Below are 14,059 nucleotides of genomic sequence, written 5' to 3'. Positions count from 1 at the left end.
TTAACGTACTATAAGATTGTAGATCAGTGGTAACTATCCCTGTTCCCTCATTTTGCCCTCATTTTGAAGGCAAGAGAGCAGCTATATGTTCTATTTTTGTGGAAGGTGTTGGTTGTTGATCCAGTGTCTTTTTGGTGCTGAAGATACCTATATTTAATCAGATTGTTGCAGACTTTGATAGCAAGCTTTCACAAGGACATGGTAAGAGGTGATAAAGATAAAGAATGGGGAAAGACATTAACATTGAGGCATTGGGTGAGGGTGGGTGTAGGTATGAGGTTTTGGTCAGGGCAAAGAAATCCCGCCAGCAGGACGTCTGGCATTAGAGAACACCCATGCACATTTGCTGAGGAGGCTCTTGCTGCTAATAGTTCCTCCTTCGTATCCATGCATTTGAAGAGCAAACAACCATCTGGCAGACAAAAATCTACGAACGCAACAGCTTTTTCAGCGCAAATGATTAATTCCATAGAAAGCCTGAGCCACCCGGTAGAGCAGGGAAAACCTTTCAATAGCAGCGTATGAAATAAACACCTTCTCCATCAACGAGTGGTCTCATTAACAGGAAATAACAAACGACTCGTTAACAGAAACGCTGCTGAACCGTAGCTGTAAAAAGGAGTGTGTGTTTTGGAAAATTATGGACAGCTGGTCTTGCACCAGGACTGCTGAAGGTGGCAATTATTTTCTTTTTTATTGTATTAACCAGTTCTGTAACATGAATTGGTGAAGCCTATAAGGACCCTATTTTGCCAGTGAAATGCAGTGGTACAATGCTCATATACACTTGGTTAACACAATATTGATATTTCTAAGCACCACAGATAGAAAATGATAGCTGTGAGAGTTGTGTATTCTGGCTTGCCAATCAGAGCTAGCATTTTCTAGATAGTCTCAACTGGTTTGACAGTTAACGTAGGATGCTAGTTTCTTTAGTCAATAATGCTAACTGCCCAGATAGCTGGGTACCTAGCCAGATGTGATGGTGCACAATCATGATTTCCTAAATAGCTTTAGAAAAGTTGTATAAGTAAAACTACAGACTGACACCCTGTCTAGGTTTCATTGGAAAGTAGGGTTGCAAGGGGTCAGACAATTTCCAGACGCCTTCTGGAAACTTTCCATGGGAAGTTAAGCTAGGGAATTCTGGAAATGTTGCCCAATTTCAATATAAAATGTTAGCCTATAATAGCAAACAACTTTGGGGAAATAACACATGAAATGGTAATTCTAGATAGGAAGTTTCCGCACCTGGATATTCCCAAAATTTTGCGACCCTACTGTCAAGTCTATTAAGACTGTGAGAACTGCTATGGCCATGAGCCAATAAGCTCTAAAGAAATGTTCATAAGCTAGCTCACTCGGTGAAACTTCCTAAGACATTTGCCTCAGTAATTTGTTTAGTGTATATCAGCAATGCAAACACTTACTGGGGAAATCAGCACTGGAAACAATAGTAGTCACATAAAAGATAACAAGCTGTGAAGATATGCTCTAAAAATTAAATGTTGGCCTACATCGCTACAGTAGCACAATCCTTCAACAGCAAATTCAATGAACAAACGTAGAAATGTACAACGTGCATTCAATCCAGGACACAATTTGAATTAAATATCAGTGAACTACCTTTATTTCAACTCCCTAATTCACATGCAATGCATTAACAGAATCACGTTTTAAGTTTAATAAGGGCATTACATAAACCACCACAGATCAGAGATGATGGAAGAGAACAGGTGCTGGTCATTTATCTATGCAAGCTTCCTATTACCTATATGCCCTCAAAACAGGGTCATAAGTCTGTAAGGGCCTCCAGACACATCAGGTCCACTCATACACAATGCTGCAAATATGGCATTGATCACCACAGGAAAGGAGCTGGATACAATTTAATGTTAAACAGGACTCTGTCGACTGTTTTATCTCAACCAGTAAGCATTTGCACGTGTCAAATTCAAATGTCTACGGAAGGTAAAGGTTTATATTCCCACGATTCACTAGATAGGCCTAATAGATTCAATTACTGGTGTGTGTTTCATGCATACTAAAAGTACGAATGGTTTTTAAAAAAATATATATACTTGCATACAAATATAATCAATTATTGATATTCTTTCTTATTTTTATCAAGGCAGTAGTGTCTGTTATTCATTTAGTCCACAATACTTAGTCACAAAAACCTGTTTTCCTGTTGAAAACAAAAGGATATATTAATATTGCATTAAATAATCAGTTTTCCACTTAGTGGTGCAAAAAATAAGAAGAATGTCCCATAATGAGAATATATAACCTTTACAAAACTACACACAGTATATTTTTCTGATGCCCACACATGAGTAAATTTTGGCTGGAATACATTTAAGCAACATAAACATACCAGAGAGGTCAGGCCTCGTCAAACTGTATTACGATTACCTGTTCCTCAAACAGTTTCCAAGAGAAGAGGTATTAAGTGCTCAAACGTGGGTTTGATTTGAAAGAGGGGAGGGGGGAGAGGAAAATAAACATTTTTCCAGCACACTTTTTCATCAGAGGAAGCACTTTGGTGGAAAAAAATAGAGGGGGGGGGATCATGTCAGCATAATATTGTTGGTGATATACAACACTATATTTTGTTCCATAGGTTCTCTCTCTGTGTCTCTCTTTCTCTCTCTCTCTCTCTCTTTAAACTCAGGAAGAGGTATATTAGACACAGCTTGATTCACAGCTTTTTTTTCAGACTCAGCCACAGTGGTTTCTTTGAATGCCCGTGAAAGGAACAAGCTGTAACCGGCTCTTTGCGTCGCCGTCGGTAACGCAGGTTCGAGAAGCCGGAGCAGTGCTCGAGCCTGGGTCTGTTTTCACAGTCAACAGGCGCGAGCGAGAACCTGTGTCCCTGCGCCTCGCTGTGCTCCTTCCCCGCACCTCATGTGATCCTATAATTACAAACCCCAAAGGGGCGTGTAAGAGAAGGTCATGCTTTTTCTTTTGCTTTCCATAGCATGCGAGTCGGGAAGCGATTCTGTTCGTCTCCGTCGTAAAGCATACCGTGGTGCGCCTTGACAACAATGCCATACGCATTCTCCTCCTAGCCGCTTCTGGAAAGTTCCGATTCATCTCTTTAAAGCGCCCTTCACTGAAGTGTGCGGACCAGAAGCCACACGGACTACGTTCTCGTAAGTCGCGATGTCGTTATGAAGTATGTGGTCACATCCCCTCTCGTGTCTTTTTAAAAATTCCTGATTCATTCGGACTACAAGACTCCCCTGGACAGCCACTCCACCATCAGTTTCCCAGGTCTCCCTTCACCCCATTTAAAAAGCTTGATAAGCATTTTTGGCAGCACAAGTCATAACTGCCATTACACACCTGATATATTTATCTTATTGTTAAAGTTGTTTATGAGATTTAGCATGTCAAGGCCTCAATTCTCACTGAGATCATTCTCAGAACTGCACATCCATATTGAATGGCACTACAGAAATTCTAATCTCATTCTAATAGTGAATGCCCAAGTTACATGCAAATGCAGATCTTGGCAAAATGAAAAACAGCAGCACCTAGATACTTCTTACATGCCCTGCTAGGTTACTTACAAACTAAAGCGTTTGTGTCATTTCAGCCAGTTGAGCTGAGGCTGTATAGAAACTTAATTTCCATGAACGATGAGGACTTTTGAAACGTTACGAAACATGTAATGGTATAGCATCTTCTCAATTTTAATCTCTGACTGTCTTTCTGGGAAATTCCTATGAAAGAAGTTAAGTAAACAACCCCAAGCATAAATCTCTTTGCACCACATTTTAAAAAAATGCATTCAGTGGTAACATAGCTCAAGTATTAATGTTTAAACATGACTGAGACTTAAGTAAACTGTAATGCATGGTGATGTAAACCCAGTGGTAGGTCATCTGTTTAAAACATCTGTTTATTTAAACATGCTGCCAAAATTAACAGGTAAGCTTACAAGTAGATCCCTTTGTAGTGTCTTAATACCGTACTTAATGAGGAGATAAACAGCCCGCGGCATTGGCCAGTTCTGTACTGAATGCATTTTTGCATTATTTGGCTGTACGCACATGCCTGCAAATTTTTTTTGGTTGCCATATGAAAAGCAGGGGTTATGTTATGCTTTGCATATTTTTACTTTAGTTTTTTTAAGGTTGGGAGGTTATGATTGGAGGTAATTAGGAAGATTGGACGGTGGAGGCTGACATGAATGGTGCCGGAGCAAGCTTGATAGGTAGAGGAGGGGTGAGGGGGATGGGGGGGGGGTGGCACATGACTGGTGGGCTGTCTTTCCTCCAGAACTTGACACAGTGTGGAACTTATTTGGGGTCCTAGTGGAATTGTGGGAATATTTTTGGGGAATCCCGTTACGTAGCCGGTGGAGTGCTGCAATAATGTACTCACGGCCATTTTCCCACTGCGGTGGGGCTCCTCTCGTTCGGCCAGGGCTTTCAGGAAGTTATCTTTGAGTTCCTTTCCTGCGCTCGCCAGTGTCCTGGAAAAGACAACATTCAAACGGTTTGAAACGTTTCTTTCTAAACAGTGTTTAAATCTTTCAAGGGTCTTTATTGAAGCCCTCAGTCTCAGACAGGAGCACACTGTTTTCCAGGTTTTCCCAGAGCTTGGTAATTGCCACCGGCGTTCCGAGGAACTGAATGAATTCCTCCTGTTAGTCGGTAGGCTATTGAAAGGTCGCATGAAAAATGCTACGTTCTTTTTCCATGGCCATCGGAATTAAACGGGCAAAATTAAGCATCGGTGCAAAGTCAGCGTTTGGTGCTGCTCGCAAATGAATCTTTGGCTCGTTCGAATGAAACGTGATCAAGAAAAGGAAACACAAAAGAAGCGGTAGGCTACTCACTTTTTAAACGCTAGGCTTGATCCATTCAAAACATTTTTAAGGCAGAGGTCAGTTTCTCAACTTACACAGCATTCATTCTATTTTGAGCGGATATAAAGGACAAATGAGTAAGCACACTGTTTTAATTACATTTTCGATCAAATTAGGCTAGTTCGTAGGCTATTGACCATGAACTCTACAGACACTGAAAATCAATAAATCTAGGGATTCTCTTTTGAGGAAGCAATAAACCCTGTTTCTTCTTCTGTTTGTTCTTAATCTTATTATCAGGGGTTGAAGCATCGCATGTGCTGGAACCCTTTTGTTTTTTGTTGGGATTTTTATTACTATTATTATTATTATTTTTCTGCCTTAAAAGTGTTTGCAACTCCTTTTGTTAACTGAGCACACTGGTCATTTGGGAAACCGCTGCTTCTATAAAATGAATTCTTTCAAGGATTAAATGATTTCGTTTCATATTATGACAGCTTTTTACACTTTAGTTGGCCAGTTTCCATGGAAACAAAGTTTTGGCATACACTGTAGTCCCCACACCTGACAAAACATTTGTGCTGATGTTTTAAACAGTTAACAGAGAACTACCCGTAACAGAGCCTTGTCGTCCTTCCAAGATTCACTGCACTGAACCTTTGTCAGGTTCACACGAAAGTTTGAAGAATCATCCTCTAGCCAGTAAACAAGTAACTGAGAAACCTTTTCAAGTGGTTTACACACTTTGCCTTCAAGTATTGGCTTTGTTGGTCAAAAATGGTTTATCTTTATATAAAAAGGGTAGAAATGTTCATTTTCTAAGCTATGAATTCAATAACCCTTTCAAATGGTCCCACTTAAAGTCTACGACTTGAATAATTACATAGTTCCACATTGAAACCTACTCCTTTGTATTACAAGAGCGAGGTACATCAACATTGCATAACCACATAAAAACATACTGTCGTAAAGTCAGTATGTTATAAATGCAATTTACCCATTAAACGAAACATTTTATAAATCAGCCAGCTCAGAAAAATTGAAATAATTAACTTAAAATACATTCTGCTTGCTGCATTTGAGCCTATCCAGCAATGCTTATGTTTTTTCCAGTCAATCAAGAAGGATGAAAATGAGACTTTCTGTGCTGCTCAGTTGTGAAATTGGAGGCACAATGAGTCAAAATGGAGTGCCTTGTGAAGGAGAAGCATTGAGAACGAGTCTCATCGCACAGCAGTCATCTTCTGTCAGGGATAGTATCCTCATGAAATCTGCCAGTAATGAGATGACCAAAGAGGTGACATCATTTCCAAAATAATCAAAGGTGGACAAACCACTAGGCCCTAAAAAAGGACTATCCATTTGTCTTATAAAAATGCAATGCTATTTGACTTCTGTGACTAGGCAGGATATAGGTTTATGATGTCTTAGTTTACATAGTTTACTTAGTTTCACTGTGTGCATGCTGCTTATGGCAATGTAGGGGGACTGATAATGTTCATCTTGTATTGTAATTAACCAAGCCCCTGAGAAAGCCATATTCACTATTCCCATGACAGCAGTACATTAATCTGTATCCATTTAACTTTTCCATCAACACTCAGCCTCGGTTGAATTATGTATCAAAACAGTAGCCGAATCTCCTCATGGGCCTTCTTTGTTAAAACAAGCAAAAGCAAATTATTAAAACATCACAGCTTCCTCCCACCATGTCTAATACCAGGGCTAGCAGACATCTGTGTATCTTGCCAGTAAATCTATTGGTTAACTTCAGAGAGAAAAGGTTAGTTCATGAATCACTGCTTTACATGATAAGATCATGTTTTATTTTATTTTTTTGACATTAGATCCAAAACATACCTACACAGGTACATGCAATTGCTCATACAAAAAGAGACAGCTGTTTGCTCTTAAATGTGTCCGTCCACTGGTGTTTTCTCAGCCTCAGTCTGTGAGATAGAACTGAATTCCTCTGGTTGACTTTTTAAGGTTTAACTTTAAGAATCCTTCGCCTGTGTGGTTCCTAGGTATGTCATAGCTGCAGGAACGATCTCTGCAGTCAAACAGGAGGTTTTGCGGATCGTATCTGACCACAAAGGCCTCATCTTTCCGCAAGGTCACAAGACCATTACAGGCTCCCATTAATGTCTTCCACGATGCAAATGTGTTTGGGGCCAGAGATCACGCACCTCCGATTGCCTGGAGATGCACTGTTCCTAGTGTGAATGTAAGGCTCACTCTGTGGTAACAGGCATAGTGATGGACAGCAAGAGGGTCTTTCATGGTCCCTGGGCTTTGTGCTTCAGTCACTGCGTGGACTGTATGGCACACACCGCAATGTTCTCGTTGGCTTTGATTCATTCAGTCAGAGTTATGAAAGGAATGGAAAAAGAACTGAGTACCTGGAGCACTTCCACGCAGTCGAGTCAATGATTTCTGTCAGATATTTGGCTGTGATTTATTTGGAGGGGTTTGGAGATTCGAGCATATATTCAGAACATGGTATTTGCATAAATCTACTATACTGTACAAATCAAAAATGACAATGACTTTATGGAGCCTGGGTGGATTGGCGAACTGTCCAGGGTATATTCCTGACTCTTGCCCAGTGCATGCTGGGATAGGCTCCAGCACCTCCCACGACCCTGACCAGGGATAAGTGGGTATGGATAATGGATGGAAGGATGGAATGAGCCTGGGAGATAATACAGAAATTGATAACATGTCGATTTAATAAACATGCATATGCATTCCAAACGGCAAGACTTTATAAAGGGTATGGCCTGAAATGATAAACAGAAGTCAATAAAATAAGCATGAAAAAAAAATAATGAGTCATGTTTTTCTAATATTCAGTCTATAGGCAGGAGTATCACAACTTTGCTAAGTAAAATTACGATACTCAGTTGGACATCTGTTGTCATCTGTATAATGTGGGCTGAAAGTAGTTTAGAATAAGACTTCAACTCATTGCTGTAAAAAATACTGTGGGCTCGGAAAATACTGGGACTGTGAACTATTTGTCGAAAAATTAGTTATTTCATTTGAACAGATACCTGTCTATGGGATGGCAGACGTAACTGCTAAGATAAAATGCTAAGTGGTGAAATGCTAAGTGAAAATGAGATTATGAAAAAAGTCTTACCCTCCTGAGAACAAAAACGCTACGTCAAAGCGCAATGATGAAGAGCAACAAAAAATGCATATGGGCCAAAGTTCAGACAAATGATCGAACTTCGTTCTTTCGAATAAAGTCCAAAGTCAACAAGCAAGTGTCGAGCATTACGAAAGCATTAGCGCCGTTAAATAATTGTCACCCTCGACATCTTTTTAAAGGATGTGTCCCGCAGAGGCTTGAAACACGCAGAAGACTATTCTTCAGGGGACCTTCGTTTTGACACCGTACACTAAAAATATGTTTACGAGACGTGCGGTGGATGAGCCAGCGGTGATGGCGTGCGGCCGTGTTGAATCACAGCGAGATTACACCAGTACCATTGGAATGTACCAGAAGTATCATTTTCATGCGTGTGTTCTCATTGCGAATGCACACAGAAGTCCTGGAGTTAGCAGGTGGTCCGCCTCCCTAGCGATAGCACCAGTACCTGAACCAGCCTCGAGGTCCGAATGCGAGTAAGACCTGGAATGACGCATAAGTAGAAATTTGCAATCATATCCTCGCTGAAATGTTCATTACTCAGAGCGCAAAAGAATGTCTTCTTTGTAGATATCAGGAACCGTCCGTTTTTTTGTTTTTTTTGGTACTCTTGCCTCGTACTCTTGAGAAGCAGATGTTTTGCGGGGTCTTCCAGGCGAAGGAACATCTTTACGTAATGCTGCCTGGCCCAGGGCTGTGCTGAACTGAATGAACGGCCCGTCTGCGCGAGAGCGGTCTGCTTTTCGCATTGCCCCGCGCGTGCTCTTTGTTGTGTCACTCTTCATAAGCTGAGAGCCAAAAGCCAAAAGCCAAAATTAGTAGCTAAATATTTATTAATAGATTCTCAAAACGATTTCACGTAATCAAAGCCTTCTAATGTCAAAATGCAGAATGCTCCATTTCCGTTCCCAGAAACGGTGCAGTAAAGCATGAGGATAATTAAATGTTCTGAAGGTTATTCTGAAAATGTGACATTCTTAGAAACACTCCATCAGAAAAAAGGAATTAAGTGTTTTATTTTATTAAAAGACTTAAACTGACGTATGGAACTAAAGCCTGCAGGCCCTTTTCCCTTCGAACAGTAAGTGTACTGTTATTTTCCATTTTTAACTATATAACTGAATATTTTAGAATGAAATGGAACAAAAAAAAAAAAACCTGGCAGAATGAGGGAAAAAAAAACACGAAACGCCACAAAGCAAATGGCATAAACATGCGTACATTTTGTTATGTTTTTGCAGTCTGCAGTGCTGACTCTGAACTTTTTACGCCATAACTGTTTATGCCATTAATCAACAGGCTTGTACAAATCACTGTTAGCAGTCATGCTAACCTGTCTTAATAAGGGACCAATTATTGCAGCCTCACTCTATTCAGTGATGGTTCAAAGGGTTTGGGGTAAAGACATTTTCTGGTAGATCCAACAGCAACATATGCAAACGGATAAGTACGGAGGAGGCTTGGTGGTTAAACTTTATTTCCTCTACTTTATGGTTTAGAAACCGTTCCAAGACACATTGTACCAATACTGTGGGTTTAGTTGGTATCTTATTTATGACTACAAGATACAATCCTACATGTGCATCATGCTTTCACACAGACTCAAGTGTCAAACAGATGTGACTTAATGACATTGCATAAGGCAAACCGAAAAGTTGCCAGATGCCACAAAACTTTAAAATGTTTCCAAGGAATCTTATCTTACTTCCAAAAAACGATGCCAACATGCTGCACATATTGTAGACACAGTACAATTTTTGTTCATTCATTAAAATTCCCCTATCCTCCACAGGTACAGGGTATCGCACTTCTCTGGCTACCCCTGCGCGGTGATGAAGCAGCGCTTCAGCGTGGTGCCGTGCATTATGGGTAGGATGGCCGGCCGCTCGGTAGGCCGCCACGTGATTAGCTGCGTTTTCGAGCAGGAAGGTTTCAGACAGTGTCCCCATCTCAGGAGAACATGTGCTTGTCTGCAGGACTCCACCGCGACATGAGCTTACATATATGAAAGATGAAAGAGCATTCCAAATGAAAAGAGAAAAGAGGGGACTGCAAAAGGGTTGGGGGGAACCCTGCTTTCTGTTCTCAGTAGCAATTAACACAAGTCAGACACAACCATCATCATCATCACCATTATCAATATCATCCATATTTTTTTTATATTTAAGCACATTCCCCATAATTAGAAATCATGTGATGCTTGTTTACTTTCCCCATTCATATTTTAAAGAGACGGCAGTACAAAGTGGCCGTAGGAGCCAAGCATGGAATTATTTCACAACCGTGGAATCTGGCAGCACAATGCAATGCAACGCCTGTGTGGCTAAAGCCAAGCAGCGACCAAGCAAAGCCTCCTTTGAAAACACCACTGAAGTGGACTCATTCGAAGACAAAACAAAGACAAGCCTGTTGAGACACACAAGTAGATGAAGTGGCACAGAGTGCCAGAGTTCTTGCCACAGCTCAGTCCCTATTAATCCAAGTGTTTGACAAGCTAGCAAAATGATCTGCAGCTGATTCGAGATCAAAAGCCTTCGATAGACTTATCATGGAAATTCGACCATATTCTCTGGGGTCTCATGTTGGCCTTCAGTAAATTATGTCTGCAGAACAGCTGTGGAAGCAGATTTTCGTTGTAGCATTGGACATCTTCGTGCCATTATAAAAAGCCTTGTTGAGTTTGACGCAAAAATAGAAAGCCTGCACCATCAGTTGCGTTCTTTCAACGGTTCATGGCTCTGAGATGAATGAAGTTTATTCAAAACACCATGTAGTTAAAACAATGTGTAATGCAATGTCAAAATAAAGCTTGTTTTATAATTACCTGAAAAAGTTGCCTTATTTGGAGTCAAGGTTTTGGCCAAGCTCTGACATGATAAGAGCATATCTGAGTTCTGAACTACTGTATGTTTAATGCACTTGAATTTGTTAAAAGTGCTACAGGCACAGACATGGCCAAGCATAGCCATTCAGGTTCATGTCTAAGCTATTTCATTACATATCATTAGCAAACTATGACCAGTAGGACACAGCTGTCTTTGTCCCTGCAGAACAGATCCAGGACAAAATCATGGTGCTCTGAGAGTAACCTTTAGGTAATCTATGAAAAATACTGGGGATGTAAATGAGAAAGGGAATGGAAAGGCTGCTTTAGACTAAACCAACACCTTCTGCTTTTCTAGGTTTGTCTTCGATAAATGTTAATTTTGTTTCTCTATTTGTTCTTTTTCCTTCTGAGGATAGAAATGCGATATACACATACAAACACAATCATGTCTTCGTGCAGCAGGCCGCAAAGTCTGACACTTTCTTGATTTCCCGTGAAAAATAAGGTGCAAACAGTCTTAGGTTTGTGGAGCCTGCAATGCTATTCATTTACAGGGAACAATAACTGCACTTGCCTGGGGGAAAAAAATCTAATTGTAACACGTCTGTGCATTTGTGCGTGTGCGTGTGTGCGGTGTGTTTGTCTATGCAAAGTATTCAGGCACACAATGGAGGAATTATAAAAAAATACTTGTAAAGCCACAGAAAATAATTTATATCTTCTTGAATTATACAGTTTTCACACACTGTTTACAATGAAATGATTCATAGATTAAAATCAACCTCCTGTGAAAACCTGCCAGTTAAAACAACAAAAACACTGTCTCGACATCTTTTGACAGCCAATTCACAAAAGAGAATATCCATTTCTCAATTAATCAACATGGAACATAAATACAGTCCTACACTACACAGATTTCACTGAAATCCTGCCAATAGGGTAAGTCCTTTTCCATTCTTGCATTCTAGTACTAGAGATACTAGTCGGACTAGCTACTCCTGGTGACACAGGTACAGATTACATAACTAAAAGAAAATTACATTTTATTCAAAATGCTTTGAATAAAGACATAAAGAACAACCCATGTATGCAACTCTAACTGGAAAGTTTCTTTGTGCATAATCAGGGTTTTTCCTGCAGTGAAATGTCTTAGGTGGGCTGCATAACTGTTTTTTCAAGAACGCCTATAGCAGAAATCGTACAAAGAAAAGTAAAGAGAAAAAATAAAACCAGTGAAACGATTAGAAATGGTCCGTGAATTGATTGGTACAATTTGGTCGTGAATGATACTGCATTTCAAGTTTTTAAAGTTTTGACTGTACAACTGTACAGCCCAAGCTGAGCCTTCGGTAAGCGTATATGATGAGAAACATTATAAAGGACAGGGAGACAGGTAAGGTGTGCACTGGATTTAAAGGCACTAGAGACAAAGCTCTTGCTTAAGCTCTCTGGTCAACTAGGCAACAAATTCATCAGTATTCACTTGAATGAAAAGTGTAGCTGTATATGAAATCAGACAGAGTGGTTAAATCATGTGACTTAATACAACCTAAATACTAACTAAATACAACAGTTTGTACACCTACTTCAGACATGCATATCTGGAAGCACTGAAAAAAATGCCAAACATTTGGATAGCATTTGGCTAACAGTCCAACTCATATTTTTAACATATTTACGCTACATCTGCATTTAGTTACTTGCATTGGCCCAGGCAGTATTTCATAGTCAGGCTCAAGTGACAAGTCTCATTTTGAAGAAAAGTAGCATGTGATGTCACTTCCACTAAAATGACAGTATTTGGGTAACAGGGATAAATTTAAGTCATTACCAGCTTCCTCTGGGACTTGGAACCCATAATAATAACCCCAGTGGTAAGGCTACACTCTCAATTTGTTTAATAAAAGCGTCTTCTTTCCAAAACCCTGACTGCTACAACACCTCCTCAAGCAGTAACTGAAAGCTCTCACAGTGTGAGGATAAACCTTTTCAAGACTATAACCCAACCCCCCAGTTTCACTGTTCTAATCAACTGTATAGCTTAAATAGGCTATTATATAATAAACTGTACTGCCCGTCAATAGTAAACTTCCTATAATCTCCACAACACAAAAAGCAGGAAACCAAACTGGAAGACACAGTATACAAGAATGAAACTTCACAATGGGTAGGCAAGCATAAAAGGCTCAATGTTGCATCTATAAACACCTGACGTCTACACACTTAAGCTGTACCAGCTGGAGACAAGTTCACCTACATGCAGAACAACAGCTCACTTATTCGATTCGAGCGTTACACTGCATAGCACTTGCTGGTTGAACCTTTCTTGAAAAAAAAAAACACCTCTGCTGCTCACTGTACCATTAAACACACCAATAGAGAGCAGAATCTGCACTTTTTTTGTGTTCGGATGTACCAGAACTCAAAGGAGGAATGTAATTTATACTCGCTGCTGCCCCCCCTCCCTCCTCCCCCACCCCCCCACTCATAATGGAAGTCCTGGAGGAATCGCATGCTGGTGAAAACGCACGGCCAGCACATATTTGGAGGCTGGAGGATCGCTCCATCCCAGCAAGTGAGAGATTGCTGCTGGGTCACGGAGGCTGAGGCCCCAATGTAAACACAGGTGTCGAGGAGGCAAGTGAACAGGGCTACCCCGTCCAGTAGCAAAAGAAACACAGAGTCACGCTCAGAGGAGAATAATACTCCGCAAATAACACAGAAAAAGGAGGCCTTCCAATTTCCTTCCCCTGACAAATCTCTTATCGAGCTTCATTTGGGAGGATTAACAAGGATTTCACCGTCATGGTGTGATTATTGCGGCTAATGGATAAGATGTCTGCCATGCAGGGTGATTCCAGACTGGTTTTGAATCAGTGCTCATGGGAGGTTGGTGTTTACTTAAAAAGTTAGAATGTTTTTTTTTATGGGGCTGCGTTACTGACAGGGGAAGAGGCTGTACTGCTTATCATCCGGTAGGTTCCGGGAAAATGAACGGGCATCCTTGGGAATTCCCGGCAGCGTCACGTGCCGGATCGATGGATTTCACTGAAGGAGAGGATGAGCGGAGAGCTTTTCCCGACAAACCGTTTCGCCGCCCAGCGCAACTTGGGTGTTCCGAGGAACCGTCGCATTTAAGCCTATTTATTCTGGAGGCTCGTTTGGCCTTGAGGAGGGTCCAGTCAATACTAGCGCAAACACGGGCAGTAAGGTGGATTAACCAGTCAGGGGCTTAGCCAAAACCCCAGCTATGCCC

General features: G+C 40.8%; 1 protein-coding gene across 1 annotated transcript in view; it reads right to left on the bottom strand.

Moving 5' to 3' along the window:
• cfap299 (cilia and flagella associated protein 299) overlaps window positions 1-14,059 on the bottom strand; it is a 73,624-nt gene that overhangs the window by 43,677 nt on the left and 15,888 nt on the right. The window contains exon 3 of the mRNA XM_064296659.1: window positions 4,393-4,483. Coding sequence (XP_064152729.1) covers window positions 4,393-4,483 — 91 coding nt within the window. The remainder of the gene's footprint in view (window positions 1-4,392; window positions 4,484-14,059) is intronic.

Source organism: Anguilla rostrata, chromosome 10 (assembly GCF_018555375.3).
Source record: "Anguilla rostrata isolate EN2019 chromosome 10, ASM1855537v3, whole genome shotgun sequence".
In the NCBI taxonomy this organism is placed as follows: domain Eukaryota; kingdom Metazoa; phylum Chordata; class Actinopteri; order Anguilliformes; family Anguillidae; genus Anguilla; species Anguilla rostrata.
This window is presented reverse-complemented; position numbering and strand designations above follow the sequence as displayed.